Genomic DNA, 26,639 nt, shown 5'->3' with positions numbered 1-26,639 from the left:
TTTCTTTTCTGGTGTTGTAACTTTTGGTTTCCTCCATCATTTCAAATCCCAACGTTTTCTCTCATACCCTTGGTACGAAGTGACAATTTCATCTGTCCCTCATCAAACGGTAGACCTGCAGGTGAAAAAGAGGGAAGCTCCGGCGAGGCGGCGTCATCCCTCGCAGCCAGGGCCTTCCGGAGCTCATCGCGTTGGCGGCTGAGGTACTCGCTGTCGTTGCTACCGCGGCGACTCCCGTCGCCAATGCTGCTCGTGTCCCCGTCGCCTCCCCTGACGGAGGATGCCGTGCGTCCTGAAAAGCGGCCAGCCCAGAGGCCGCGAACGCCGCCTACCTTGCGACCGGGCAGCTCGTCGGTGCCGGCGCTGCATACGTAAAGGAGGTATTTGAGGTTGGGCAGCGTCTGGCGTATGTCTGGGACTTTGAGGCCCTGGGTGGCGCAGAGGGCTTCGATGTTCTTGTTGAGGAGGAACCAGCCATAGTCGAAGCGGTAGTGGGCTGCTGTTGACCCTCCGCGCGGAATGTAGAGTGGGAAGTCGCGCTGTCTGGCGGCTTGAGCGGAGTTGAGGTCGGTCAGGAGGGAGATGTCGTCTCGGATGGAGGAGCGCGAGGCGAAGGGTGTGATGGGGTACGGCAAAGGGACGCAGAGGTAGTACTGCAAGTGGTCTGTGAGGCTTGCAACGTAGCCGAGGGCGGCGGACAAAAGATCATCATCCGCGCCCCGGGACGCAGATGTGTCGTACTCTGAATTAGGGAGCGGCAAACCCGCGACTTGGAAGTTGAGAGGACCGCCGGAGGGGGTTGGAAGGATCTGATAGATGTGTGCCAGGTCGGAGCATATGCGACGTCGCTGCCCGCGTATCTGGCCTTGGGTGTCAGAAAGCAGGGCCTTGGAGGCGGCAAGGTGCTCCGTCGCGTTGGCCACGTCCTTCTCTGCCTTATCCTGGAGGGAACGCCCGTTCGCAATTGCTTCTCTGCGCGCCTTTAGCGACTCCCGTAGCTCTTCGCGGCGCTTCTCGGACGCTTTGAGGGCACGCTGCTCTGCCGCCACGTATTTGCGCGCCAATTTCACCTTCTCTTCGGCCGCGGGAGCCTCATCGTGGGGTATTGTTTCGAGTATATCGTTAATCTGGGAGGTGATCTGTTCCTGAGTGGCAATAGCATCCTGGATGGAGTTGTCGAGCGTCGCGAGCTTCATGAGGGCATTGTAGGAAGATGTATGGAGCGGCGGAAGGTCTTTGGGATGCGCCGGCTTTCCCAAGACATCCAACGAGTACACGCCGTCGGCCAGGTGAAAGATAAGGGCATTGGGAGGGAATTTGTGGTTCTGAAGGCTGCCGATGAAGTGTAGACTTCGGAGGTCGATAATATCTTCGAGAAGCAACGTCCACGAGGTTCGCTTGGCCCAAATCTTTATCGTAAAGACTGGTGCTCTGGTCACAGAGGCTCCGTGATGGTTCAAATCGAAGAATTGAAAATTGAAATTCTGTGTGCTCACGTTAGCTTGACGACGTAGGCGTGGTTCCGAGGCTGCTCACAGTCGCGTGCTCCTTCAGCTCAGAGATGTAGACAGGCTCCTCCTCGTCCTCGCAGTGCAGGGAAAAGAACACGTCGGCAGCTCTACCGTCGACAGTCAATTGCAACATGCGCTGCCTCGTCAGAGGACTGGCCTGAGCGAGGGCGGTGCTCCTGCGCCGTGGCGCCTTGGGGCGAATGTTGTCGCTCGAGAGAGCATGGTGGAGATGAGGGGTATCGCGAAGAGCTTCGATCTTGGCGGGCGTCGCATTTAGAAGGGTGTCGTCGATGGTACGGCCTCGGGGTCGGACGAAGCTGAGGTTTCGGAGATAGATGCCGCGGAGGTGACGAAGCTTGCGGTTCTGGGAGAGGAGGAGGGGGCGAGATTCGGGCGGAGGCATCGTGAGGGAATGGCTTGGCTCAATTCATGGCGCTTCTTTGAGGAGGCAGGGGTGGGCGTCGTTTCTTTGGCGAGCTCATGTGTCGCAGGGATACTTGGAATAGCCGCCAGACAGGGTTGTGCTGTGAACAAAGGCAAGCCGTGCTCACCGAAGGTATCGTGACGTGGTGATTGTTTGGAGATTTCAGGTGAACTGACGACACTGGAGGTTACAGAGAGCTAGCTGCCCGCGGTCACTGCTGACAACACAAACGGGTAGCAGCAGGAGCAGCAGAAGCAGCAGGAGCAGGAGCACAGGCACCTGCCTCAGTTGGGTGCAGGAGCTCCTGACGCTTGGACTCAAATTGGCTTCGTCCCCCGCCCCACCACAGCATCGTCATCGCTCATGAACCGGATTATGTAATCGAAGAGCCCAGCAGAACGAACAGTACTTATGAACTGTCTAAGCCACAGGTCATTCAATTTTGATTATGTCGAATCCTCATACAACTTATAAGTGTCAGGCTTTCAAATTTTTAATTCTGTTTCTCAAATAAGTTCAGGTCCCAAACTGCAACTCACCCACCAGTGAAATAAGACGCCTCATAAACACACCGTCGATATCTAATGTAGTTATGTAAAAGCTGACACATTTTCTAAACATCGAGGTCGGACACAGTGAAGCTTGTTGAATCGATGAGCGTGGAGAGGAGAAGGGAGCTATCACTCGAGGCTGGAATTGATCCTTCTGATTGTGAATCTGAAGTGAGAATTGGTGACAGTGTTTCGGACGAAATGAACGACGTCGAGGTAGCTGTTATCGAAATTGTCGAGGAAGAAAGGGTCGCTAGGTCATCAAGCGGCACTGTGGGTGAAGACGAGGAATCCGTTGACAATGTTGATAAGTCTGTAGTCGTCGATGGGTCTGTTGTAGATATCAATGTTTCATCTGAGGGAATTGGTAGAGTAGAGGGCAAGTCAGAGATGTTCGAGGACGTCGATGTGAAAATGTCGTTAAACGAAGTAGATGCTCACTCAGGTGTATAAGCGGAAGCCACGGTAGTCGATTCTACGGTAGACGATTCCACAGAAGACGGGTCTTCGGCAGAGAATTTCACCGTTGGGGATACCTCAGATGAAGAGAAGTCCGACGAAGTATGCGCTTCAGATACGGTGGAGGATATTTCAGTTCAGGGGACGAGGTTGAGGCAGACGACATTTATGATACTGTAGTCACGGACAAGGTTGGCTATATTTGAGATGATGGGAATGCCTCAAATAGGTAGGCGAAAGTTCGGATGAGATCTGTGAGATTTCCGATGAGGGAATCACGGCTTCCGGTGTGGCTGCTGGAGTTTCCGACAAGGTGTTTGAGATATTTGATCAAGAAGGGGAGGTTTCGGCCGCAGTAGATGAAGTTTCCGTCAGGATAGCTGAAACCTCCGATGTAGTCGATGGAATCTCTGACGAAGTAGAGGAGTCTTCAGTAGATGGAGGCAATATCCCCGGCATATCAGATGAAGTTTCTGATGAAGCAGAACATTCCTCAATTGAAGTGATGATGTCGAATACAGACGAGGGCATTCCCAATGAAATAATGGCAGAGAGCTCCCCCAGAACGCGGGTGACGGCGCGGATGGTCTCCGCAACCTGGAGGTGTTCCAAAGGACGGAAACGTACAGTTGGAAACCATTATTTAGATCCTGTAGTGCTCCATGCACAGCATGAAGTCCTGCTGAAAGGGAGAACAAGCTTTCAGCATACATCAACTCAACTCAACCACGGGCGGTTGAAATTTTGAAGGTCTACTGTGTAAAGATAAGACCACGAAGACAAAACTGATCTCTGGTTGTTTGACTCCGTCCCGCATCTAATCCCCGCTCCGGACCCCAACAACTCGGCTGATCCCTGGCCAAGCGGCCCCGTCAACCTCCGCCTCCGATCACCCCGCCCGGAGCTTGAAAGTGTCTGAGCGTCGCAGTTGGGGTGTCCTTGTTGTTTCACTAGCTTATGTGCGAAGAAAACAAGCTATCCCAATTCCACGTCATCGATAAACCTTACTGCTCAACCATTCGGGGAAAAGAAGATGCGCCAAGGGTCCTTTCTCCGTTGGGATGGCAAGCAGGCAAACAGACATTAATTCGCTGGTCCGTCTCACCATTGAGCCGCAACACCCTAGACGAACCGTCTCGTATGGCTCGCGTCGTCCCGTCTTCGGTCTAGAGGATTCTTGAAGGGGCTGAGTGAATCGCCGAGCCACTCACAACTAAGCTTCTGGGGCGCAGAACACCTCGCTGGCGTACGTCACTGAACATGAATGCTGTGATTCCGCGGGCGTTTGGCTACATGCCGGGGAAAATTAAAACTCCCCATCTTCCCCTCGCGCGAGACAAAGAACTTCCCCGTTGGACTATCGATCATGCCTGGAACATCAAGTTGCTGAACGTCAAAGACAATTGGTTGCCGAAGAAGAGCGATGGAACCGACGACAGAGCCTCAGCACTTTCTCCTGCTCGACCGGGACCATGTAGAAGACGCCATTATAGTCAATCTCGCAAAACGCGGCGATATAACCCCGCTCTACAGCATCAGCCACAACTCCAAAATGACAAAGATGGAGATTCGGAGAATAAAATGCGACGCCATGTCCACCGAGCACCGACCCATCGGCACCGTTAAGCTTCGCACGATACCACCTCGAATCGACCTCAGCGTCCGTGGCGTCGCCTTCAAAATGGCCCGCAAACACCCCCTGTCGAGCACGCTCGGGTTCCGCTTCCTGGGCGCCGGCGAGATGTGCTGGGAGCAGAACAAGAAGGGCAGGGGCATGCGGCTCGTCGACTTCAACGGCAAAATCCAGGCCCATTTCCGTCCGAGAATGCACGTGGCCAGCCACGTTAATACCGCCTCAGCCGCCGGCGGTGGGGGCGGGGGCGGGGAAGACGAGAAGAGCGGCCGGAGTAGTCCGGGGCACAAGCCCGGGTGGGGACCCGGCTTCGAGCTGCATGCGACGAAGCTTGCGGACCTGGACCTGGACCTGATAGTCACGACGGGCTTGGCGGCGGCAGAGTATCGTCGGCAGTTGGATGACGACTGGGACCAGGCCGCGGGCGAGGAGCTGGACAAGGCGCGAGGCGGAAGCTGAGATTTCGTGGGGTCAAGTTCATTACTCATTAACTCTGTTTGAGTTTTCGTTGATGTTGTTTCTATAATACGCCAAAGCTGAAACAACAGGTATTTGACGGATCGGGCTGATATTGCCGCCCAGATCTAATGAAGTCCCGATTCGCCGACGCTTACATGCCTATCAGAGTCAAGAATGATGTTGCGATATGCTCTCATGATCCGTAGCAGCCAATTATATCCTGCCATTCACGTTCTTCTGCCACTTTTTCTTCACACATTTTACGTTTTGTAGTTCCACGTCAGCCCGTACGTCCACTTCGTTCCCCCTCGTTATTAGGAATGGGCGCTTCCCGTCGGCCTGTGCGGCCATTTCGTCTTCGATGGCGATGGGCGTTGACGGAAGCTCCGGCCCCATCGGTGTTTCGGGAATTTCGTGGAACTTGTCTTTGTTGTGGTGCAAGATGGATCGCTTTGAGGGCGAAGTGCTGATGGTCTTCGTAGTAGCCCTGTTCGTGGTGAAGAGTCGTGGCACCTTCTGTAACAACGGCCGGAGTGCTGGGAGACTCGCGCAAAGAATGGCGCAGAATTCTTCAATGATGGACCAAATGACGATGTCGACATTGTCCCAAGTGGTATCAAATGTGCTGGAAAACATGACGAGATATTTGAGTCTAACCATGGTCGTGATGCATGCACTGTGCGTTGTTAGTCGGCGTTCAGCTTCCAGCATGGTGCGTCCTCTCAACTTACAAAGAGCCCAGACTGAACATTAAGCCTAACGCAATTTTCTTGCGGATATTGAGCTGAAGCTTGTACAGCTCGGGTATCGGTAGAACCAAAATTACGAGATCCTCAACGATACTGAATACCGCCCCCGCGTACCCAATGGCTGTGACATCCAAGCATTTACGGTTCGAGTTGCTTCTGTCCCATATGGAAGAAATTGGCGTGCATTGAAAGACGATAGTGAGCAAAAAGATCAGGCCGTGCAGTAGCAGAAACATGATAAAGTACCGGACCGTGAGTTGGAACCATTTCGCCGGGAAGATGCGCGAGAAGAAGAGAAGGATCGAGATCTTCGCAAAGACCTGGATGAGGATGTAGATCTGCTGGACGGCGTAGAACAGCTTGATGAGTTTCTCGCCGGAGACGGGGTCGACGTTCCAGTAATGGGTTCCGAACCCTAGATCGGCGCTCGCAATCTCGATCCCGGCTAGGGCAGCTAGAAGAATCTGACCCCTCGTCAGCCTCAAGTTCGTCCAGTTAATGATGAATTCTTCTACGAACTCACCGTTGCGAATATCGCCGTCCAGTCATCCCACCACAGGCGACGAGTGATCATCCATCTCGAAAAGCATCGTAGCGCAACAGCTGGGAAGGTAATAACCGACAGGGCGATGGCGATGGTCTTGACTTCTTGACTTCTCGACTCTTTCGGGTACGCGGCGCAGAGACTGCCCAGAAGTTCCGCAGCGGCTAAGCAAGTTAATTCATCATTCATGTACAGATCATCTCTTGAGCCGGGTTAACTAACATATCTGGTCCTTGAAGTTGCAGCTAAGTTGCACGCACGTCGATAAATCCGACTGAAGATCGACATTCGGACATAGGCACTCCGAGACGGTCGCAACCGAAGTCAAGTTGCAATTTCCCTTCGTGATGGTTTGGGTGAGGCATGGAAGCTATCGTGGTTCTGGTCAGCCCTACCATTTGATCGGAGAATATTGGTCGTGGTCCACGGCGGGAATGCAGGGAACGATGCAGGGAAGCAAGCAAACAGGCACTTACAGAACAACTGGGGACCTGGGAGAGCAAACCCGTAATGCTCTGCGCCTCAACTACCGAGATCAAGAACCATAAAAGAGACATTGACAGCAGCAGCCATCGGCCATGCTGCCGCTGTCTCGCATTCCTGATCATCGCCTAGATATCTCGAGTGAAAGCATGCGCGAAGAACAACAAATCGACATGGGGAAACATCAAAAACCGCGAAAGGTCCAAAGTGAAGAGACGAGGGGGGGGGGGGATGGCAGGCAAGAAGTAATGGAATCCACTTCCCACGACGACGACCCAGGGGGGGTCGAAATTCCGCCCGCAACGACCCTGCTGGAAATGAACGAACCACACCTTGTCTGCCCGGCTGCCGCTGAACGACGAAGAAGAAACGCAACGCAGTGGGCAGCATTGTGCCCCTCCGACTTGGTCTATGGTGTCCATGGTGTGTAGCCAAGACCGTAGGCAAGTAGACGAGACGCACCGCCCACCGGCGCAATGTGCAGCAGCTGTGTGATATGGCACACACACAGGCATACCGCATTCCACAATTACCCACACACACACTTACACCAACCAGCTGCCAGCATCGTGCTGTGCGTCTTCTCTGCTCCTGCAGTGCACCATCTAACACCGACGCGGCAGACTTCCGGGCGATATTAGCCAACAGGGCTAGTCGGCCGAAGGACCACCAGGAGGAACATGCAGGGAATCCACATGGCGCCAGCTCTCCCTGACACACGCTTCTGCATGAACCCTGTACCGGCGATGGTTTAGGACCAAGAAGCAAGCTGTCAGTGCGTCTAGAAACAGCTGTGTTCTATTGGATGTGGGACGCTGCTCGACTGGTGGTGTCCCCCTCCCGCATGTCGACCTGCTCTAATTGTCTGTAGACGAGGAAGACCAGCCGAAGAGGCTGCTTCAAACGACCTCAACTGCAACCTTGGGATACGAAAATGTGTCGGCTAAGGGACGGGAGGTGGTATTGGGGTCGGGTTGGGGGCGATGAATCGGGAAGATGTTCCCGGTGATGGGCGGGAATAGGGCCCTGTCAGTGCGGGGGGCCGATCAATCACTAACGACATGCCAAAATAGGCGTTCCACCCTTCTCTATCTCTCTTTTTCTCCGCCCTCCCTGCTCTGCTCTGCTTCCTGGTCAGTGTGGTGCTGGAAGAAGAGCGATCTGCTCGGGTCCTTGCGCATTTGCTATCTCATCTCAGCCAGGGGCAGCTCGTTGCTGACTGGCCGCCGACTTGAGACTAGAACCATCAACGCCACATCGGCAACGGCTACGGATCGAGCCAAGTCTGAACTGCACGAGGTCTGACCGAGGTGCTGAAGAACAATCCACATGACTCGGAGGCCAGGGGGGGAGGGCAAAATACCCAGGTCTGGAGCGACAGCCTGGTCTGTCATTGTCATGTTGGGTCAAAAAGAGGAAACAAAAGGCGCGTAGGATCGTCCATCAAACCCCTTCAGGATTCGGATCCCTGGACTTAATTCTCCATGTTCTACATGCGTTGGATGATGCAAAATCCATTATCAAGCAGCGCAGCCCAGGCCATGGACAATGCAGAAAATGGGCTTTTCGAAGGTTTCCCGCGACGACGGGAAGGGCTGACCTCCTCTACGTGTTCCATTCATTCCAGAAACCCCCCTTGGGCTTAAAGTCAAACAACAGCGCAAGCGAGGCGCGCATCTTCTCTGCGTGGCTCTCTCCCCGACCCTCCAAGACGCCCTAAAAATGAGCCGAACGACATCAAACCATGGCCGAACTCTGTTCGTTCGACGGCACACCGGCGCTACAAAACTACTAGCGTAAGGGTCTCCCGCCGCCTGGATCAGCCGACGACGCAATGGTCGTTGAAGAATTTCTGGAATTAGTCCTGGGGGCGTTCAGCATCCGCATCGTGCCTGCATGTTCCATCCGCGCGCTAGAATGCCCAGGTGTCGCAGGAACACTAAGAGACAAACGGCAGGATAGAGTTTTTCTCTGCTTCCAAGAAGCTTCTCCCGTTCCGTGTTTTTCGCCCCCTCAAAGTGCAGCATACCTTGATTCTTCGAGTCGTCGTTCCCGTCGTGCCGGGCGCAAATGCACGTCACGACAGGAGGATCGGATACCGGGTTGTCTCCTCGAGGGCATTCGCAGCCGAAAAAGGCTGAATAGTAATCCGTCCGCGCTTCGACTGTCCATTTACATCCTCTCTTTGGCTGAACCGTTCCATTTAACCTTTGACCAGTGTGATAGATGAAGCATGGGGTTTCAGAAACCTCCCATAACGAGGCGGCGGAAACTCCGCGTCTGACGGAAGATGTCTCTGTCAGCGAGGTCCAGGCCAGTCTTCTTCCCAGAATTTTCCCCATGCAGCTGAGCTTCTTCGTAAATAAGCTGCGGACTCCTTGCTACGAGATTGTTTGATCGTCGAGCGGCCGCGGAAATCTTTCCGGGCTGAGAGAAACGAGGGACTTCCTGCTTGCTTAACACCACAAATGCTGTATCGGCAGTATTCCATCACGCGGCTTGAACGAAGCGGCACCAAAGATTGCTCCAAGCTGGTCTCGCGAAATGTTTCTTGAGCTATCAACATGCCATACTGTAATTTTGCTGATTTCTTTCACCTCGCCTGCAGCCTTAGTTTCAGCCGCAGCCCTACCAATCACGCCTGGCGATTCAAGATACTCAGATGACCCTCGTTTCTCAACCTGTCAAATGTCTCCAGACAATTCTTGCTAGTCGGAGTCCGCGGATCCGCAACGGTTAAGCAGGCAACAGAGTCATCGCAAACTCAAGCTTGTTCGTCCGCTATCCCTATCTCTACTCCTATCCCGCCTGACATTCCGCGGTTCAGCATCACCCGCAAACGCCCCGACCACAAGATGGTCAGACACACGACCCAAAAAGGCCGGGCGTTGGACCACTTCAGCAGGAGGCCAGACCGCGCGTGGGAACGTGCCGCCCCCCTCGAGATCGAGAAGCTTCGAAGATCACCCCACGACTGATCTCAGGCCTGATCTGAGAAGCAAACTTTGACGTCCTCGGGGTCCTGAAGCGCCCGATGGGTTTTGTTCGGAAACGTATTGCCCTTCACGGACTACTTCCGTTGGCACGCGGATAAAGCGGGTGAATTTTTACCAACGGATGCATAGAAGGCCATACCGTGTTCCACCGGACGTCCCACCGGAACTTTCCCCGGCTCATAGACATCACATTCATGGTGTGGTCCGTGAGCTCCACAACGGGAAGTCTTCGGCGCCGGTTGCCTCTCGGCCGGGGAGCCGATCACCTACATGGAAGCGCCCGGATGTATACCACGGCGAGACAAGGTCTGCAGTGCTGTCTGACTCATTTTATTGCTGATGTTGCACCCAAAGCTCGATCGATGAGGCCGTTGGAAGTGGTATTTGTTTTCTAGTGTCCCATTCTAAACATTCCGCTTCGTTGATCCATCTGGACTTACATGTTCGTCCATTACCAACATTCCTTTAAACTCCATCGCTAAATCATTCGGAAATCTAATACCGCGCGGAAACGTAGGAAATAGGCGCACACCATGATTACATGGCGATTCCTAGAACTTGATCTGCCTTGGACGACTGTGGACCCCTATTGAAAGTACGCCCATACATGTCAACGCGAGAGCTGTTGAAACTCATGTCATGGCGCCGATGGTATTGTTTAACGGGGGGTGGAGGCATGAAGCCCGGCATGCTGAAAGGCAATGGACCAGGCGGGGCAACGGGAAGGCGGGCTTGACTCTGGCGTTCGTGGCGTTCCTTCTTCTCCCTGAGGCCGCGTTCGGCCTGCTCGAGCTTGAGCCAGTGGAATTCCGATACCGTCGTCGTCTCTACCGGCTGGTCCTTCCACGGCGTGGCCATCGGCCGGATGACTCGGGGAGCTACGGCACGGTTGTGAGTGGGCTTGCCGGGCCACACGGTATATCTTGCCGACCTTCCGCGTTTCTTGCGAGGCTTTACGAGGTCATCGTCGAAGTTCTTCCTTCGATGGGCGCATCTTGTGAAGAAAGGGACGATCGGCGGTATCGAAATACAGACGATGGCGATGGTGCACTCGGCAATGGAGCACAGAACCCAGCTGACCCAGTTGTCTATGAGAATTCGGAGTCAGTATCTGAAGGTGCGATGCAGTTGACTCAGGGTCTAGGCAAACCACTTACACGTGACATCCACCTCTTCGAGAGTTTGTAAGAAAACAAGCTTAACTATAATGGCAGCACACGCACTGAGAATCCGTCAGCGTCCGTCACATTAAGGTTTACGATGAGCAACTTACAGTCCAGCAAAGACAAAGAGAATAGTGAGCGCAATTTTCATCGTCGTTGACAATTTTTTCAACCTCCAGAAATACGGCAAAGGTGCGGTGCAAAGCAAAACATCAATGGCAATACCGATCGCCGTGCTGACTTTCAAGAAGTCGAAGAAGGGGTAGCAAGACGCGCCGCCGATTGTGGTGTCCCAAGCCGCTGAGATCGGCTTGCATTGAAAGATTACGGCAAACACGGACGCAACAGCGAAGCCGCCAGTGAGACCTGCGGCGCCGTACATCGCATATCGCATGGTGTTGTTGGTGATGTATCTGAGAAAGGAACATATAGCTGAAAGTCTGGCGAAGGCGATTGCACAAGGATACAACGTATTCTCGATGAACATAATCTAAGACAGGTCAGCTTCATGGGCCCGTAAATATTGACAGCTAAGTTGAGGCATTTACCATCGTGAGATTTCTTGTGTTCTCTGGGAGAGCCTCGAGATCAAGATTCCAATAGTGTTGTCCCAATCCCCAATCCATCGCTGACGGTATGATCGTTAGCGTTGAAGGTTTCCCGTGGCACACCAGCGACATACCTATGGGTAAAAGCGAGCAAATGCCGAAGGTAAAGAGTGCCGCGATGATAACCAGCACATCGTCGCTAAAGAAGTTCCTTGTGACCGTGCAGCGGACGATGACTCGAACCGGTAGGAACAAGCCAACAAGAACAAACGCCGTCAAGTTCACTGCCCATATTACCGTCACCAAATTCGACTTGTCAGTAACCTCCCCATTCGTGTTGATCGGCGTGGTGCCGTTGAAAGTGATGTTGGATAAGTGGACCAGCTGCGGCCCGTTTCCGTATTCGAGTTTCATGCTGGGCGTAGGCAAATGTTCATCGTCGTATAAGCCAAGTCGTCGGTAGAGTTGAATAATAATCGATAGTCAATATATGTTAGTAATAGCGAAAGGAAATGGAATAGAATTACGAAACAAAAGAAGATTCCAGAGTCAAGGAAAACGTGTTCACCGAGCGAAAGTACGCCGCGTGACGGGAGGGCGCCGGCATTTCTAGACTTCTTGTTTTCTCGGGTTTTGATATGACATCAAACAACAGAAGCCACGCGGTTTCACGAGTGATGAAAAAGTGTATGTGCTCCTTGACGCGCCATGAAGGATATACCGCCGAGTCGCCGCGTCAACGGGAGCTAGTCGTAGCACTGAAGCTATGATTCCGAACAGCTGCAGATGCGCGTGCGTTCTCGTGAATCCTTCGCGCCATGGGAGCTTTCCAAATGCCCTCAGAGTGGTCTGGGCTCTTATCTTTCCATGTTTTTGTATTTCCTTGCGGCTGCGAGCTCGTTATGCAAGATGCAAACGCGAGATCGCGATGACGGCCGCTGCATCTCGCCTAGACAGATGCCAGCGCAAGCGATGACCGTTCACATCGTGGAAGACGCCGGTCAGCTCAGATGAAGTGCCACAGAGAGACTCGGTCTGAAATTAGCAATTTTAAAGAAACGGCTGCTTGTAGCTCGGCGAGATTGAACTCTAAAATCACTTAGTCGTGGGGGATCCTAGGCTAGTACCTGGCTAAGGCGCGTGCATTGATGGTTTAGCTCGCATTTCTTCCCCAAGTACGGCTCACCTGACGACGCCAGAGCGTCTAAAAGTGGTGTTTGGAGACGAAATTTGCACGTGGAAGGCCCGTTTACATGAGCTTTGGCTGATAACAAGTGCCGCGCAGGATGATGATCTACACGGGCGCGCTTTTGACGCGTCGGCAATTCATGCTCGTAGGGCTCTGACTACATAGGGATAATTCATGGTGTATGGTGGATGCAAGGTGTGTTTCTGAAATTCCCGATGAGACGATGAAACTTGCCATTTAGAAACAACTATCCTTGAAACGAAGATCTCATGATAAGGCCGAAAAGGAAATGTCCAGGGGTTGGATGAAAGTCCCCAGACTGGCCTAGGCACCATTGACGTGTTTTTAGTGCCGCAAATGCACATCGATTCTGACGATGATCAGGAAAGATTCCATAGCCGGGCCAGCTTCTGACGCAGCGATGTTGAATACGTCGCGCTAGTCTGGTCCTGCACATTGAAAGATCTCCTATTGAGAAGTCATCAGAGTTGCGATGAATCTCGAAGCATGCTGATCTATCAATCTAATCGTATTCTGTGATATCTATCCTCGTTGCTGGCCCACGATCGGCATACTGCTTCATCAAACTCCACGGAGATTGGTCCTAATACGTTGGTGGTTGTGTATTAAATCAAGACGCACATAAGTGAGAAGGAGCATCACTACCAGCTTTCTAGCGGAGAAAGCCCAATATCGGCGAAGTATTTGTTCACCTCACTGGTTGTGTTGTCCCACATTCCCCTGATTTGCTTTTCGTCCTTTGACACTGGATGAGGCTTCACAATTTCTCCAAACGGCTCCAGGTATTTCCCCTTGAAGCTTTGGGAGTTGTCGCGGACCGTCTTCGCAGTAGCTGCGAACAACGGTGTCACGGTACCTTGATCAACCGTCAGGAATGATGAGATTCTGAAGAGTGAGAACACGGAACCGCCAATCTCCTTGCAGCCGTCGCTGTCCACGCCACCGGGGTGGACTGAAATGGAGAGGATGGGTACCCCCTGCTCATCCATTAAACGCTGCAGCTCCTGCGCGAACAGCAGGTTGGCAACCTTGGCAGCCCCATATCGAATCATGTCCACCTTGAAGATGTGCCGGCTAGCGAGTCTCCAGTGCAGTGGGTAGTAGGGGACTGGCTCCTTCAGGAAAGACGAAGAGTCGAAGACAAATTTGTAGTTTTGCGGGAACATGGCATAGTTGACGTTGGAGCTGAGGGTTATGATTCGTACGTCAGAATTCTTTTCCTTCGTGGCGTTCTTGAGGAGCGGCAGTATGCTGTTTGTGAAGACGAAATGGCCAACATGGCTTGACGGGTGTCAGTGTATGGTAACGGCAAAGATGACCTGTCGGTTGTTGCTTACCAGACCGCCATGTGCCATTCCCAACCAGCGCCCGCCGTCTCCGTTGAAGCAGTGCAAACGCCAGCATTATTAACTGTGAAAACGCTGTCAGATTAGGCATATCCCCGGCCACGCGAGGGGAGGAGGGTCAGCCCACTCAGTATATCCACCTTCTTCTCCTTCTGTTTCAATTCTTCAGCGGCTGCTCTAACGCTTTTCAAGTTCGACAGGTCAAAGGGTAGCCATATCACTTGATCCTGGTCGAGTTCCGGGTTGCTGATTCGGATGGCTTGCCGGGCCTGCTCCGCCTTGTCCTCCGTCCTTGCCGTGAAGTACACTCTCGCACCGTGGAGAGCAAGGTACTTGACGGACGAAAGACCAATGCCTGAACTGGGACAAGTCAGATCCCGTGACGCTCAGTGACACGCATGAGTCGACCAACTTACTTCGCGCCAGTCACCACTACGACCTTTCCCTGAAGGTCCGGCATGTCAGTCGACGGGTTCCATGTGTCAGGCATGTTGGAAGCGAAAGTGAATCAGGTTAGTACAGGGACTTCGATTGTGGGGGTGGAGTGAGGTAGGAAACGTGGAATAAGGTGATCCGAAGATCGAAACTGTTGAGCAAAATAAAATCATTTTGTATTTATTTCTTTCTTGTACAGAGTACTTGTAACATCAATGCCATTGATGCCGCGCAACTTGATCCATCGTGAGTCGGGATTCTTGAAGATGCATTTTCAATCTCGGAGAGAAAGGCACAAAGTCTTTCCGATATCAGGTAATCAGTCAAGCCGGTCAGACCAGAATAAGAGGGCCAGTCAGACCCCTTGTCGTCAATAGCGACCATACCCTTTTAGGATACTGCTGTTGTCCAATGATTGACCCTTGTCGTCATCCAACAGTACTAGTTTGCCAAGACCGTCCGGAGTCGGGATGATTGCACAAAGAACCGACAAAAGACGCCAATTGGCCAGCCTGATGTTTTCGTCTCCGCTGAGTCCACATGCCGCCCCGTTCCGTCGGACACGGCGCCAGAGAGCAAGGGAGGGGCAACAATTGAGGGGATGTAAGGGATGTGGATGCTCGTCGTTGGTTTCCACCGACCACCAACAACACCAGGCAACGCAGCAAGCTTCGTGTTTTTTGCTTTCCCAACAGTGTGAGCTCAATTTGCCGCAGAAGTCCCCTTTTTTTCTCCCCTCGACCATCATCTCAGTCGTTCGCCGCACGCCCCCTCCTCACCGGTTCTATCGTGTTGGGCTTGTTGGAACTTGGATTTTGTTTTTTTTAACCCGTACCTCGAAGGCCAAGCAAGCAAGGACCTCTGTGCCACCACACACATTATCCCGAATAGGCATATGCGCTGCTAGCAGTCGCCTGATTCTTCCAACAGCGTGTCACTTTCCGACTGTCGTCCTCTCACGGAAGCACTCTCGTTATCCTGAACCCGCTCCCTCGGGTCCCCAAGGAAGCTGACCGTTACCGGGACCCCTCTTTCGTCCACCTCTCGTCCAGTCAGGTGGCCTCAAATCTCTCATTGCCGAGGGGACGCCTCTGTGAACGAGGTCGTGCGCACGGAGGAAGGAGAGTCAGAAGAGCCAGGGTTTGCTCCAAGGGGCGTGTTTGTTTTGTTTCCTCGGAACACTGGGACCGGCCCCCATCGTTACGCCGGACATGTCGCCGAAGCAGAAGGCCAGCGACGCGGCGCCGGGGAAGCCGTTCATTTTTTGCCAGATCTCGCACCCTGATGAGCAGAACTCGTCCGTCTGGAAAAGGAAGGTCAGGTCCCATGCGGCCAAGAACCCGCAGGCGAGGCGTCTCGCACGAGGCAGCAACGGCTACCTCTATAATGGAACCCAGGTCCTCAGAGCACTGGAGCCACGACATGCCATGTTGGCCTCTCGGTCAGGGCCATCGGCCGGCCCATTTTGGGCACCGGGACCCGTCACGCTGCTGGACGCTGGGGACAGAGACCCCTTCAACGTGTCCAAGGTAAAGAGCAGTAGCTTCGAAAAGGAGCTGTGCAAAATTTGTAAGTGATTGGTTACCGACAGTCTGGGTCCAGGGGTGTTCTCACACACACGCGAGAGGTGTCTGTACTTTTTCAGATGCACCTTATCCATCATCCCACATATTACACACCCTGGATGCCTGTCTTACATCCCATTCATGCAAGGACAGAATGCTAACTCACACTGTTCAGTCATAGAAGAAAACGTATTAAGCCGGATAGGACAAGCACCTGGCATGGGCCTTGACATTTCCCCTGCAAAGGCCAAGCGGTTTTGGACTGCCGTATCTCAGCACTGGATCCGGCAGGCAAACACAGACATTGGCATGTTTGCCAGTGTGTGCCTCTTCTCATGTCGGCATATATACCTCAAAATGGGTGCTACACACCCTGAAATATTGGAGACTCACGCAGAGATGTATAAAATCGCACTTCGCGAGAATCTCACAAGGTGTATGGCGGTGAACATGAGGGATAAGAATATCCCCGACGACACGATAACCAAGATGATGGCGCTAATATCCGACGACGTAAGTCTTTCCGACAAGTCAGTTATCACATGCGGTGCCACTGACAGTGATATGCAAGACATTATTAGGGAACATGGAACGGGCTCTCCAGGATATGGAGTCCGCCGCAGACCTCGTGAACCTGCGAGTTGGGTGGGTAGATGACACACAGCGGCCAGAGCGCGACCGTACTTTGGGGGGTCTGGAGATAGTTTTTTCGAACACAAGTGATGCGGAAGGGGCCCTGGGTGGCGTTGTCTTTGGAAGCGATGGCCAACCATCTACCCGGAAGTCCGCATCGAAGTCGAGACAGAAGCAATTGATTTTTCACGTTGGCAGGCAAGGATGATGAGACATGGATGTCAAAGTATCTGATTATGTTTATAATGATATATGTCTATGAGTTTTCAACTGTTCAATCCCGCAAAGCTTCATCTGCTATCTCTGCGCCCTGCACTGCCGTTATGAGCTCACACCCTGTGGGTACGTGAACAGACCCTTGGGGTCGTATTGAGCCTTGATAGACTTCAAGCGAGGCAGGTTGGCTCCGTAGTACTGGTTCTGCGCGTCGGCGTTGCTGAGCTGGGAATCGGCGTAATTGGCGTAGCGGCCCCAGCTGCCGGCGACAAGCTTATTTGAGACGGCGGCCATCCAGTTCTGCATAAAGCCAACGCCTTGGGCGGCGTTGGTTGGGTATGCGGAGCCGGAAGACGAGTCGTAGAACTGCCACAAGAGCAACTTATCCCGATGAGGGTAAGCTGTCGAGGACGCATCGATCTGAGCAGTCTTGGAGTTCTTGCCGCCGTGGACGTCAATCAAGATGAACCAGCCGCGGTTGACCGACTTAGCCTTGCTAGACAGGTAGTCGACGAAGGCCTTGAATCCATCCTTTGGTACCTCCTTGGTGATTAGGCTTGATGCATAGAAGGTGTCGGTCTATCCAACAGGAGATGGGTTAGCACACTGTGCCTTAAAAGGAAGCATAAGACATGCAACGCCGAACTTACAGCACTCTGTGGACCCGTAACGTCAAGGGGGTCGCCGCCGTAGTGCTCCAACTGGCCAATCCAGTCCGTCTGCTGGACGGCGGCGGTGTCAATGTCGATGTTGACAGGATTGAGCAAGACTGACAGTGCGTCGCGGGTCTGGTCCTCGTCGCCGAAATAGAGGCCGTTGATGTGCACGCCGTCGAGGTTCACGGCGGCCTGCATGTTCATCTCGGCGGGCATGTCGTTGGCGGCGTACTTTTGGAAGGCGACAAGGATGTTGACGAGCTGGTTGTTCTTGTTGTAGGGGACAGGGACCGAGAAGGTGGTGACGACATCGGGCGCCTGGAAGGTGTTGAACTTGAACTCGGTCACGATGCCGAAAGACGACCCGGCTCCGCGTAGGGCCCAGAACAGATCGGCGTTCTGCGTGGTCGAGGCCTTCACAATCTTGCCGCTGGCAACGACAACGGTCGCTTCGATGATCCAATCAAGGGCCAGACCATACCCATGCGAAGACAGCCCTGATCGGCCCAATTAGCGAATGTCGAAATATGACGTAGGGGAGAAGCAATGTTTGCGACTTACCGTATCCGCCGTGCAAAGCGTGCCCGGAAACTCCGACTCTGACCGGGACAATCTCTCATCAGCTTTCTTCTTCTTATTCGAAGGGGCCTGCGTGTGGAGAAACTTACCCGGGGCAACTGCCGTGCGAGATCGCGCGTCCGCCTTGGTTGAACAGTTCGGTTGCGACGTGACCGAGACGAGCACCAGCCTGGACGACGGCGGTGTTATCGGATTGAAGGGTAACAGCATACATCATGTCGAGCTGCACCACGACGTGGCCGTTCTCGCCGCCGAATCCGGACGACGAGTAGCTGTGGCCGCCGCCCCTGCCGGTGACCTTGTACCCGTACTGAGATCCACATTTCACGGCCGCCTGGACGTGGCTCGGATCGGTCGCGACCACGATGATGGCCGGGGTGAAAGCGATGCGGGTGTTGTACGGTGAAGACTGGGTAGACCAATCCCCGGAAGATTGTGTGCTGATTGGTGCCTTGGCGGCGTTGAGACACCCTTGGAGGGTGTTTTTCGATACTTTGCTACTGGTGCTGACATCTTGAGGCAGCGGGTTGGCTGCGCACAAGGGAATGGCGGCGGTCGCCAAGTAGAGAAAGACTGAGGACCGCATGGTGGATTAGTAGATTAAAGATAGTATATAGGGTTTTAAAGAATGGACCCTATTAGACTTGATTGATTGATAGAAAGAAAGCCCAACATATTGAGATTCTTCACGTTGTTTATATTGTTCCCATTCATCCCGCGGAACGAGCTGTCGGGTCGCCTGTCTGTTCGCTGTTGCCCGGAGCCGGTTGCTTTCCAGCCGCCATCCTCCGGAGATTCCTAGCATGACCGCCACTTTGTCTTTCAAAATTTCGTATTGAAAGAGCGATCGACCCCGGCTGTGTAATCCACATGCGCCCAGTAAACGAGGTTTGGGCTGACCCGTGCTCAAAGGCGCAGAGACTAGGGCCCAGTTGTGAGTCGGTGGCTCAAGATCGCGTGTTCGAGGTTTGGACGCGAAGGGCTTAGCTCGGTCGGGGATCTACGAGCGAGCCTAAAAACATACTAAGGCCGGACCAAACCGCTGGTAAAAGACCCCTTATTCAACCGCAACAGGATTCAGACCTCTTTTGAGGCGGATATCCAAGCTTTCCAGGCTTGAGATCACTCTTCAGCCGTAGTCTATGCCAAGCAAGCTTAAACAAAGCTCGTCCAAGTGATGACTGCTTTCGCCCAACCCCACGACCATTACCTTCCTGATCGCGATCAGAACACAAAGAGTAGCCGGAAAATGTGTCTGACAAGTAAACTACATCTCTTGCGAGAATTTCTGAAACAAGTGGAAAGCTTCTGCCAGCAAGCCCAGCAAGCCATAAGCACGGGCGGAGAGGACTGGCCAATCGTTACGATATCGTTCCTGCAGAACGATAAAGCTCGCAGGAGAGGTGTCAGACTCGGCTCATTGAATTTCAGTGAGCTCCAGGGCTCGATACTGCTGAGCCCAGTTATGAACGGCGCGTTATACGAGAGCGCCATAAGCGGAAGAAGAGCCTATTATACTAACGGGAATCCACAATTCCCGTATACCACATTGCTTACATGCAGAGCAATACAGTCTCATATTTGAGCTAACTGGGCATGGCCGGCAACTAGATAGTTAGCCTCTTGCTTATGCCTTTCCGACCAGTTACGTCACCTGTCAATATTGGGAATACGGGCCAGATCAATTTACGTTAATACGACAGTTGCATTCTTTGTCGGCGAATCATCTCTTCAACGAGACTTCGCCATGATTGCAGTCTTTAGCAGCCTACCTGCAATCAATAAACGTACCCTTTGCCCAGCCGGGCATTATGACAACATGTCATCACAAACACACGTACACGAGTTGTGTATGATCATTTATTACTTGGTAACGCCGCTTTTTGAAGTCCAGGAGTATCTTTTCGTTGATCATGACTCTAATTTGTATTTAGCTTGAACCCCTTTTACCTCCTCATTGAAGTCTCTCTTAATCGTATTCTAAGCGCCAGCTAAGGGATATACGTTGCGTAATTAGTGAACGTTTCGTCGGCCCTCAACTTCTCCATGTCCTCGTCTCGTACACAAATAGCCAGCGCAACATCGCCATCGGGCGTCTTCGGCATCAAGTACATGAGGCTCTCCACGGGCGTGAACTGCGGCCTCTTCACACACTCGGGTTTGCCGAGGCCGAGGCCGAAATCGTTCTTGTACAAGTCCATCTTGACCCACGAGCTGAAGAAGATATCCTTGTAAGGTTCAGATGATCCCGTAAAGGAGAAGACACTCTTGTCCGCGGATCGGTCCAGCACCGTTGCGAAGGCACGAAATTTGTTGACCACCATCTGTGGGTCGGCGGAAGATCGGAAGGCGGATGCAACCTCGCCTAAGGGTGCTTCTATGAGCTTCTTGAGATTGACAGAATTGTAGGTCATGCTTTGGCAGAGCCCAGGAAAGGTCTGCGGCACATTGAGGAACTTGCGAATGTCGATGGCCCGCGCAAACTTGACTTCATCCTCGTTATTGAGACGAGGAGCGCGAATTCGTGATACCGATTGCCAAATGAAGGCGGTGACTGCATCGTCAGTGCTGACGAATCCTGACTTTATCGTCTTCATAGCGAGGCTCTTGAGAGATGAGAGCGAGCTGGCTGGGAAGTTGAAGTAGGCCCATCCACACTTTGGCGGGTCCGCGGGAGCTCCCCCGACGGGTTCCGTTTTACGGAAGGCTGCAACTTCAGAATCGGGGATGTCGTGGTCAAACAAGGGAATGATGTTGTGCTTCGGCATGTTGCCAGTGGTGATCTCCTCGGCGGTGAATGGCTCATTGCGGCATGCCTTCGATACCAAGTGAATGATCTGAGTCTGACCGATACCATCTAATGTCTGATGCTGACCCAGAAACGTGAGAATAACGCCACCACGGATGAATGTGGCTTGCGTGATGAAGACAGGTTCTGGCTCTGAGGCTAGTGCGGGGTCGATGGGTAGGGTCGGCCGGGGCGCAACGACGCTCTCATCGAGCATTCTGAAGGGAAAGTTGGCTTCCTTGAGACCCTGCATGGTTGGTGCTGAAGGGTCGCTCCGAAGGTCTTTGATGACCAGGGGTGGTGTTTCCTTCAACGGTCGAATCTTGAAGACACCAGTGTTGCCTTCACTGGCGCCTTCGTTGACGACTTGGCCTGCGATCCATGGGAAGTTCTCGGCTAGTCTCTTGAGTCCATCTTCAAGAGTTCCGGTGATTTTCGGGTACAGAGAGTCGTCGTCGACTGCAAAGCAGATTGCGATTTGGGTGTAGATGTTGAGCCCTGACTGCTGGCCCTCGACCGGCTCGTCCATAATTGGGGACTTGGTTTGGGTGATGATTGTGGTTGTAATTAGGACGGCTTCTGCCAATTCAAATGAATCTGCCAAAATCCCGGACGATGCTGGCTTTCCCAGAGGCGATGCGCGTCGGAAGTAGACAGGCGGTTGGAGGTTGAAAGAAGTGAAGTCGTTTTGTATTGAGTCCAGTTGAGATGTCAACCAGAAGGCGCTACCACATCAAGCAGGGTCGACCCTGGAAAATGGGCCTAACGCTGTAAAAGGTAGCTGCAGCCCAGCCATCCAAGCTTATGATTGACTCACCTGTCAGCTTGTTCATGATGACTCATAATTGCTCACTCCAATCTGACATACACCGGTTGATATGGGGCAAAAGCGCATGTGCATGATTGGAAAATGAACATGTCAATTTGCAAAGGCCAAGAAGAGATGTCTTCGTCGACTCGGGTCGGATTGAAGGTGATATGCTCAGGAACAGCTCCGTGAGCTGAACAGCTGTGCCGCATTAATCCATGAACCGCTCCGGGGTTCGAATCCTTCTGTGAGACACAAGACTCGCCCTGCGAAAATTCAACGGAAGGCTGCTGTGCCCGTAAGACGTTATCCGCTACTCTGAGCCTGCCCAGTCGTCTTAGCCCCAAGTTCCACGGTGCGTTGGAGCCCCGGCGCCGATGTGGGCGCTTCCGGGCGGCGGTGCATCGGTGTCAAAACCGCCGATGTCTTTTTGAGATTACGGCCGGCGAGTTGAGAGTCTTTCCGGGTTGAGTCTACAAGTTCTAGTATTTAGATCTCAAGCCTCTGCATATTGTGCATCTACAAACAGCACACATCGGCACACACTGCGAATGCAAGCCATCTCTTCTAGAACAGTTTATTCTGGCATACAAAACCAAAATATTGACATAACAGACACTGTCAACGACACAACAATCATCAAATGGCTGAAATACAGGGCACTTGCGATGCCAGATTCGAAGAACTTCGCACTCATCTGAAGCATCTCGTTGACTCTGGCGAAGAAGTCGGCGCCGCGATCGCCGTCAACCTCGACGGCCAAGATGTTGTGGATATTTGGGGTGGTTACGCCGACAAAGAGAACAACCAACCCTGGAGCAGGGACACCATCGTCAACATCTTCTCCACGACGAAGAACGTCCTGAGTCTCGCCATTCTCGTCCTCATCGACCGCAAAGTCTTCTCAATCTACGACAAAGTCTGCAAATTCTGGCCAGAGTTCGCCGCTAATGGGAAAGAGAACATTGAGATCCGCCATATCCTCTCGCACACATCTGGAGTCTCAGGCTGGGACGCCGGCCGTCCCCTTTCATTTGAGGAGATCTCCAACTTGGACGAGGCCAACGCCAAACTTGCCGCACAAGCGCCTTGGTGGACACCGGGCTCGGCTTCCGGCTATCATACCTGGACTTTCGGCCATCTTCTCGGCGAAATTGTACGTCGTGCAACCGGGAAGGCACTCCAGGAATTTGTGATGGAGGAGATTGTGGCGCCTCTTGGGGCGGACTTCCAATTCGGTGTTGCGGAGCGCGACCTGCCACGAACATCGGACGTCATCCCGGCTCCTCTTCCCAAGCTTCCTCCCGGTGTTGGCCCTCAACCTGGCTCAATAACCTTTAGAACAATGAATCCAATGCCTTTCCCGTCAAACTTTGCCAATGGCGCATCATGGCGTCAAGGCCATGTTCTGTCAGCGAGTGGACACACCAATGCCCGAGCTCTTGCGCGGATTCTTTCAGCCATCAGTCTTGGTGGGAGCGTCGACGGGAAGAAGTTTTTTTCGGAAGAGACGATTGACAAAATATTCGACGAGCAGTCGAATGGAGTTGATTTAGTCACCAACATGCCTCTTCGTTTCGGTGTTGGGTACGGAATTACTGGTGACGGCAACACAGCCGTAACCGAGTGGCTGCCGAACGGACGTGTCTGCTTCTGGGGAGGAATGGGCGGCTCTTTCGCTGTCATGGACCTGGACAGGAAACTGACCATTACATATGTCATGAACAAGATGTCAATGACGGGACTAGGTAATGACGCGTTCAAGGAATATGCGAAGATCATCTACAAGGCACTGGATCAGGCATAAGTGATGAAAGCCAATGTTTGAAATTGATCAAGCCCTCATATTTCTTAGTAAGACTTCTACTTGCTTCTCTACCAAACGCACTGAAAAGTTGATCAAAATAATTCAACGTCTCTTGAAATGAGCCATTTCCACATGGAAAGCTTCTTCCATTATGTGTACGCATATTTCTCTGCGTATGTGTCGCCGGAGGCTCTGAAAGTAGAAAGAAGAAAAACGTGAAGCTCAGAGGCGGTCGTCCCCATGCCACATCTCCAGATGCGTCCCGCCAATGGTAGGAGGCGCGATGCTTTCCAGACGGTGAAACTGCAACTCCAACCACAGCTCAAGGAAGCGGTTCGATCTCATCTTGAACCAGCCAAAGTACTGCTGGGGCACACGGCTGCGGTCTCGACCGACGTGTCGCGAGGCCACATAGTCTGCCTGGACGCACTTGATCCAAAAGTCCCCGGTGGCGATGTCGGTCAGCACCTCGCCGTCGGCGACGAAGAACATCTGTCTTAGAGCCCAGCACGCGTTCGAAAGTGCCTTGCCCGTGCGGACATTCTCGGCGTGGACTTGACGGAGTTGATCCAAGTCGGCTCCCTGGAGCGTTTCGGCGTCAGAGTGGACGCTGAGACGGAACAGCGACATCAGCTTCTTTGCTGCCTCGACTTCTTCCTCGTTCTCATTGGCGTATCGGCCTTGGATCTGGAGGCGTACGTGGGTACGGACATCTTCCACGAGTGACTCCCAGGCCCTGTCCGAGTCGGGGCCGCCGTAGGCGGTGCGGTAAATGTTGAATCCCCATTCCTTGTAGTCATGGCCTAGATTCTCGTTTGGGTCGTCGATCTGGTCATCCGGAACTTCGAGCAGGGAAGTGAGCAGGTCTGGGAAGAGGGGAGGGTCATCCATAGTCGGAGATACCAGCACAACTTTTCTTTGTTTTTAAATAAAAAAATAAAAAAAAAGAAGACAGATAATAATGGCAAAAGGAGTCGGCTGATGATGCGTTTTCCCCCTTTTTTTCTTCGGGTATGTTGGTTGGTGGATGTTGAAAGTCGGATATAGGAATGCACCGCTAAGGTGTACGTATCTTGTATCTTGGCCCTTAAGGAAACAATTTAGAGTGAGGCGAGCCGCTGGAGGAATTAGGATTTGAATCAGTACTAGATAGCCACTATCTTGGCCCAATTTTGGTCTCGCAGCTCTGTCCATCAAATCATCAATAACCTCATAGTGTGGTGAATACGCCGAAGTCTCAAGGAATTCCGGTGTCATGCATAAGGTCACATGATTGAACACAACCACTGCCAGCACACGTTGATTTGATGGGTCGCTCTGACAATCTTATCAAACACAACCCACCGCGGCCTCAACTCTATTGACTGCACGTCAACTCCCAGTCTCCGAAACAGCTTAATCATAGTATTTATCATACAGCAAGAATGCCAGTGTCCGAAGAAGTCACAAAACAACTGCTTGACGGCATCCCGTCCCGCGTGCGGGGGCCGGGCGGCGCAATCGCCGTGCTCAAAGACGGCAAGCTCATCGGGCAACGGGTCTGGGGCTACGCCGACCTCGTCCGCAAGATCCCCATGACCGCCGAAACTCTACTGCCAATCTGCTCAATCTCAAAACAGATGCTATGCGCTCTCATGTACGATTTGGAGCACAATCCACCCGCCAGCTTGGCCGACAAGGGTGACGTCAAAGCGAAGTTCTCGGACAAGATGACAGCACTTCTGCATCCAAACTTGACCCGTGACGGAGCCCTGACGATTGACCATTTGGCCAACAACCAGTCGGGCATCCGGGATTACTGGGCTCTAAGCGTGCTATGGGGAGCCCAGCCGGAGGACCGCTTCTCGATAGCGGACCACAGCAAGCTCATGATTGAGCGACTCCAGTCCTTCCACTTCGAGCCCGGTATGGAGTACTCATATGCCAACACAAATTTCCACATCTTGGGCCGAATCGTGGAACAAGTGACTGGAGATTCGATCGCCTCGTTGCTTGAACAACGCATCTTTGGCCCGGCAGAGATGAAGACCGCACAGCTCGCGGCCGATACTGCACAGCTGCCACCTCCGTGTATCGGATACGAAGGAGATGAGCAGCGCGGGTTCTTCCCTGCTGACAACAACATCGAGTGGGCTGGCGATGCCGGCGTTGTTGCCTCGCTTAACGATATGATTGCGTACGAGCAATACTTGGACCGCATCTCAACCGAGCAGGGTAGTTGGTACGAAGCGGCTTTGAAGCAGCCGTTGTACAAAGACGGGACGCCTGCAGGTTATGCTCAAGGGCTGGGCCACGGCAAGATCGAAAACGTCAAAGTAGTCGGCCACAGCGGCGCATTGCGCGGTTTCCGTCTCTACCGAGTTCATGCTCCTGAAGAACGGATCTCCGTTATCGTCTTGCTCAACCACGAGGGCGGCTCAGCAGCGCCAGCCGAGGAAATCATCCGAGGCCTGCTTGATTTGAAGAAATCAGATCCTGCCCCGGTTGATGCAGACTCGAGCTGGTTCGGCACGTTCCTCGACGAGCAGACGCAGCTCGCCATCACCGTGTCCCAAGGCGCGAAGGGCAAGGTCAACATTTCCTACGCCGGGTCCGCGGAGGCGATCAACCTCAAGGATCCGAAGCACGCCGAGTCGCCTGGGATGGTGGCCAGGATTGATGGAAACCAACTCAAGATTCATCGTGTCAAGGAGAATCGGGCCCTGAAGGCGTCCCGCATCTTGCAAGGAGGGACGGTTGATTACTCTGCGTTTGAGGGCGACTTTTACTGCGCTGAGATCGATTCGATGTTCCATTGCCGAAACGAAGGCGGGATGCTTTTTGGTTCATTCAACGGCTATCTGGGACACAGTCCAGCTCATCTTATGAAATACATCGGACAGGACGTCTGGTTGATGTCGTGTCCGCGCGGGATGGACGCACCGGCCCCCGGCGATTGGACTGTCGTGTTCCATCGTGTAGATGACGGTTCTGTATCAGGTGCTACCTTCGGTTGCTGGCTCGCTAGAAAGCTGGTGTTTACCAAGCCTGTAGATATTCCGCGGAGATAACAGCTCTTGATTTTCTTCTCTATAGG

General features: G+C 53.1%; 11 protein-coding genes across 11 annotated transcripts; 4 read left to right on the top strand and 7 right to left on the bottom strand.

Annotated features, from left to right (window-relative positions):
- Positions 1–41: 41 nt before the first annotated feature.
- Positions 42–1,914, bottom strand: Uvrag (UV radiation resistance associated protein; the record flags this gene model as incomplete). Its single annotated transcript, XM_032036553.1, has 2 exons — positions 42–1,484; positions 1,537–1,914. The coding sequence occupies 2 exons, from the start codon at positions 1,912–1,914 to the stop codon at positions 42–44; spliced, it is 1,821 nt and encodes a 606-aa protein (XP_031884601.1).
- A 2,454-nt stretch (positions 1,915–4,368) lies between these two features.
- CGGC5_v012883 (uncharacterized protein) lies at positions 4,369–5,037 on the top strand (the record flags this gene model as incomplete). Its single annotated transcript, XM_032036555.1, has 1 exon — positions 4,369–5,037. The coding sequence occupies one exon, from the start codon at positions 4,369–4,371 to the stop codon at positions 5,035–5,037; it is 669 nt and encodes a 222-aa protein (XP_031884407.1).
- A 213-nt stretch (positions 5,038–5,250) lies between these two features.
- On the bottom strand, positions 5,251–6,887 carry SAT4-7 (Satratoxin biosynthesis SC1 cluster protein 4; the record flags this gene model as incomplete). Its single annotated transcript, XM_032036556.1, has 5 exons — positions 5,251–5,713; positions 5,769–6,250; positions 6,310–6,494; positions 6,553–6,700; positions 6,807–6,887. The coding sequence occupies 5 exons, from the start codon at positions 6,885–6,887 to the stop codon at positions 5,251–5,253; spliced, it is 1,359 nt and encodes a 452-aa protein (XP_031884461.1).
- A 3,459-nt stretch (positions 6,888–10,346) lies between these two features.
- CGGC5_v012881 (uncharacterized protein) lies at positions 10,347–11,934 on the bottom strand (the record flags this gene model as incomplete). Its single annotated transcript, XM_032036558.1, has 5 exons — positions 10,347–10,897; positions 10,967–11,031; positions 11,083–11,462; positions 11,521–11,600; positions 11,655–11,934. 5 exons carry the CDS (start codon positions 11,932–11,934, stop codon positions 10,347–10,349), a joined length of 1,356 nt encoding a protein of 451 aa, XP_031884628.1.
- A 1,437-nt stretch (positions 11,935–13,371) lies between these two features.
- On the bottom strand, positions 13,372–14,566 carry CGGC5_v012880 (putative oxidoreductase; the record flags this gene model as incomplete). Its single annotated transcript, XM_032036559.1, has 4 exons — positions 13,372–14,011; positions 14,068–14,140; positions 14,204–14,436; positions 14,493–14,566. 4 exons carry the CDS (start codon positions 14,564–14,566, stop codon positions 13,372–13,374), a joined length of 1,020 nt encoding a protein of 339 aa, XP_031884627.1.
- Positions 14,567–15,722: 1,156 nt separating this feature from the next.
- CGGC5_v012879 (uncharacterized protein) lies at positions 15,723–16,917 on the top strand (the record flags this gene model as incomplete). Its single annotated transcript, XM_066152766.1, has 4 exons — positions 15,723–16,080; positions 16,252–16,395; positions 16,474–16,589; positions 16,648–16,917. 4 exons carry the CDS (start codon positions 15,723–15,725, stop codon positions 16,915–16,917), a joined length of 888 nt encoding a protein of 295 aa, XP_066007856.1.
- Positions 16,918–17,030: 113 nt separating this feature from the next.
- sorD-0 (FAD-linked oxidoreductase sorD) lies at positions 17,031–18,746 on the bottom strand (the record flags this gene model as incomplete). The annotated part of the gene is made up of 4 exons (XM_032036562.1): positions 17,031–17,504; positions 17,576–18,078; positions 18,143–18,180; positions 18,250–18,746. The coding sequence occupies 4 exons, from the start codon at positions 18,744–18,746 to the stop codon at positions 17,031–17,033; spliced, it is 1,512 nt and encodes a 503-aa protein (XP_031884671.1).
- Positions 18,747–20,151: 1,405 nt separating this feature from the next.
- On the bottom strand, positions 20,152–21,477 carry CGGC5_v012877 (Trichothecene 3-O-acetyltransferase TRI101; the record flags this gene model as incomplete). Its single annotated transcript, XM_032036563.1, has 1 exon — positions 20,152–21,477. One exon carries the CDS (start codon positions 21,475–21,477, stop codon positions 20,152–20,154), a length of 1,326 nt encoding a protein of 441 aa, XP_031884614.1.
- Positions 21,478–22,399: 922 nt separating this feature from the next.
- Positions 22,400–23,563, top strand: lact-2-0 (Beta-lactamase domain-containing protein 2; the record flags this gene model as incomplete). The annotated part of the gene is made up of 1 exon (XM_032036564.1): positions 22,400–23,563. The coding sequence occupies one exon, from the start codon at positions 22,400–22,402 to the stop codon at positions 23,561–23,563; it is 1,164 nt and encodes a 387-aa protein (XP_031884615.1).
- Positions 23,564–23,785: 222 nt separating this feature from the next.
- Positions 23,786–24,454, bottom strand: CGGC5_v012875 (uncharacterized protein; the record flags this gene model as incomplete). Its single annotated transcript, XM_066152765.1, has 1 exon — positions 23,786–24,454. One exon carries the CDS (start codon positions 24,452–24,454, stop codon positions 23,786–23,788), a length of 669 nt encoding a protein of 222 aa, XP_066007855.1.
- Positions 24,455–24,987: 533 nt separating this feature from the next.
- Positions 24,988–26,613, top strand: dap (D-aminopeptidase; the record flags this gene model as incomplete). The annotated part of the gene is made up of 1 exon (XM_032036567.1): positions 24,988–26,613. The coding sequence occupies one exon, from the start codon at positions 24,988–24,990 to the stop codon at positions 26,611–26,613; it is 1,626 nt and encodes a 541-aa protein (XP_031884617.1).
- Between the last annotated feature and the right edge of the window lie 26 nt (positions 26,614–26,639).

This window comes from Colletotrichum fructicola, assembly GCF_000319635.2.
Source record: "Colletotrichum fructicola Nara gc5 chromosome Unknown KSG_Nara_v1_contig07, whole genome shotgun sequence".
Classification (NCBI taxonomy): Eukaryota; Fungi; Ascomycota; class Sordariomycetes; order Glomerellales; family Glomerellaceae; genus Colletotrichum; species Colletotrichum fructicola.
Note: the sequence above shows the minus strand (reverse complement) of the source record. Positions and strands in the feature narration are given on the sequence as shown.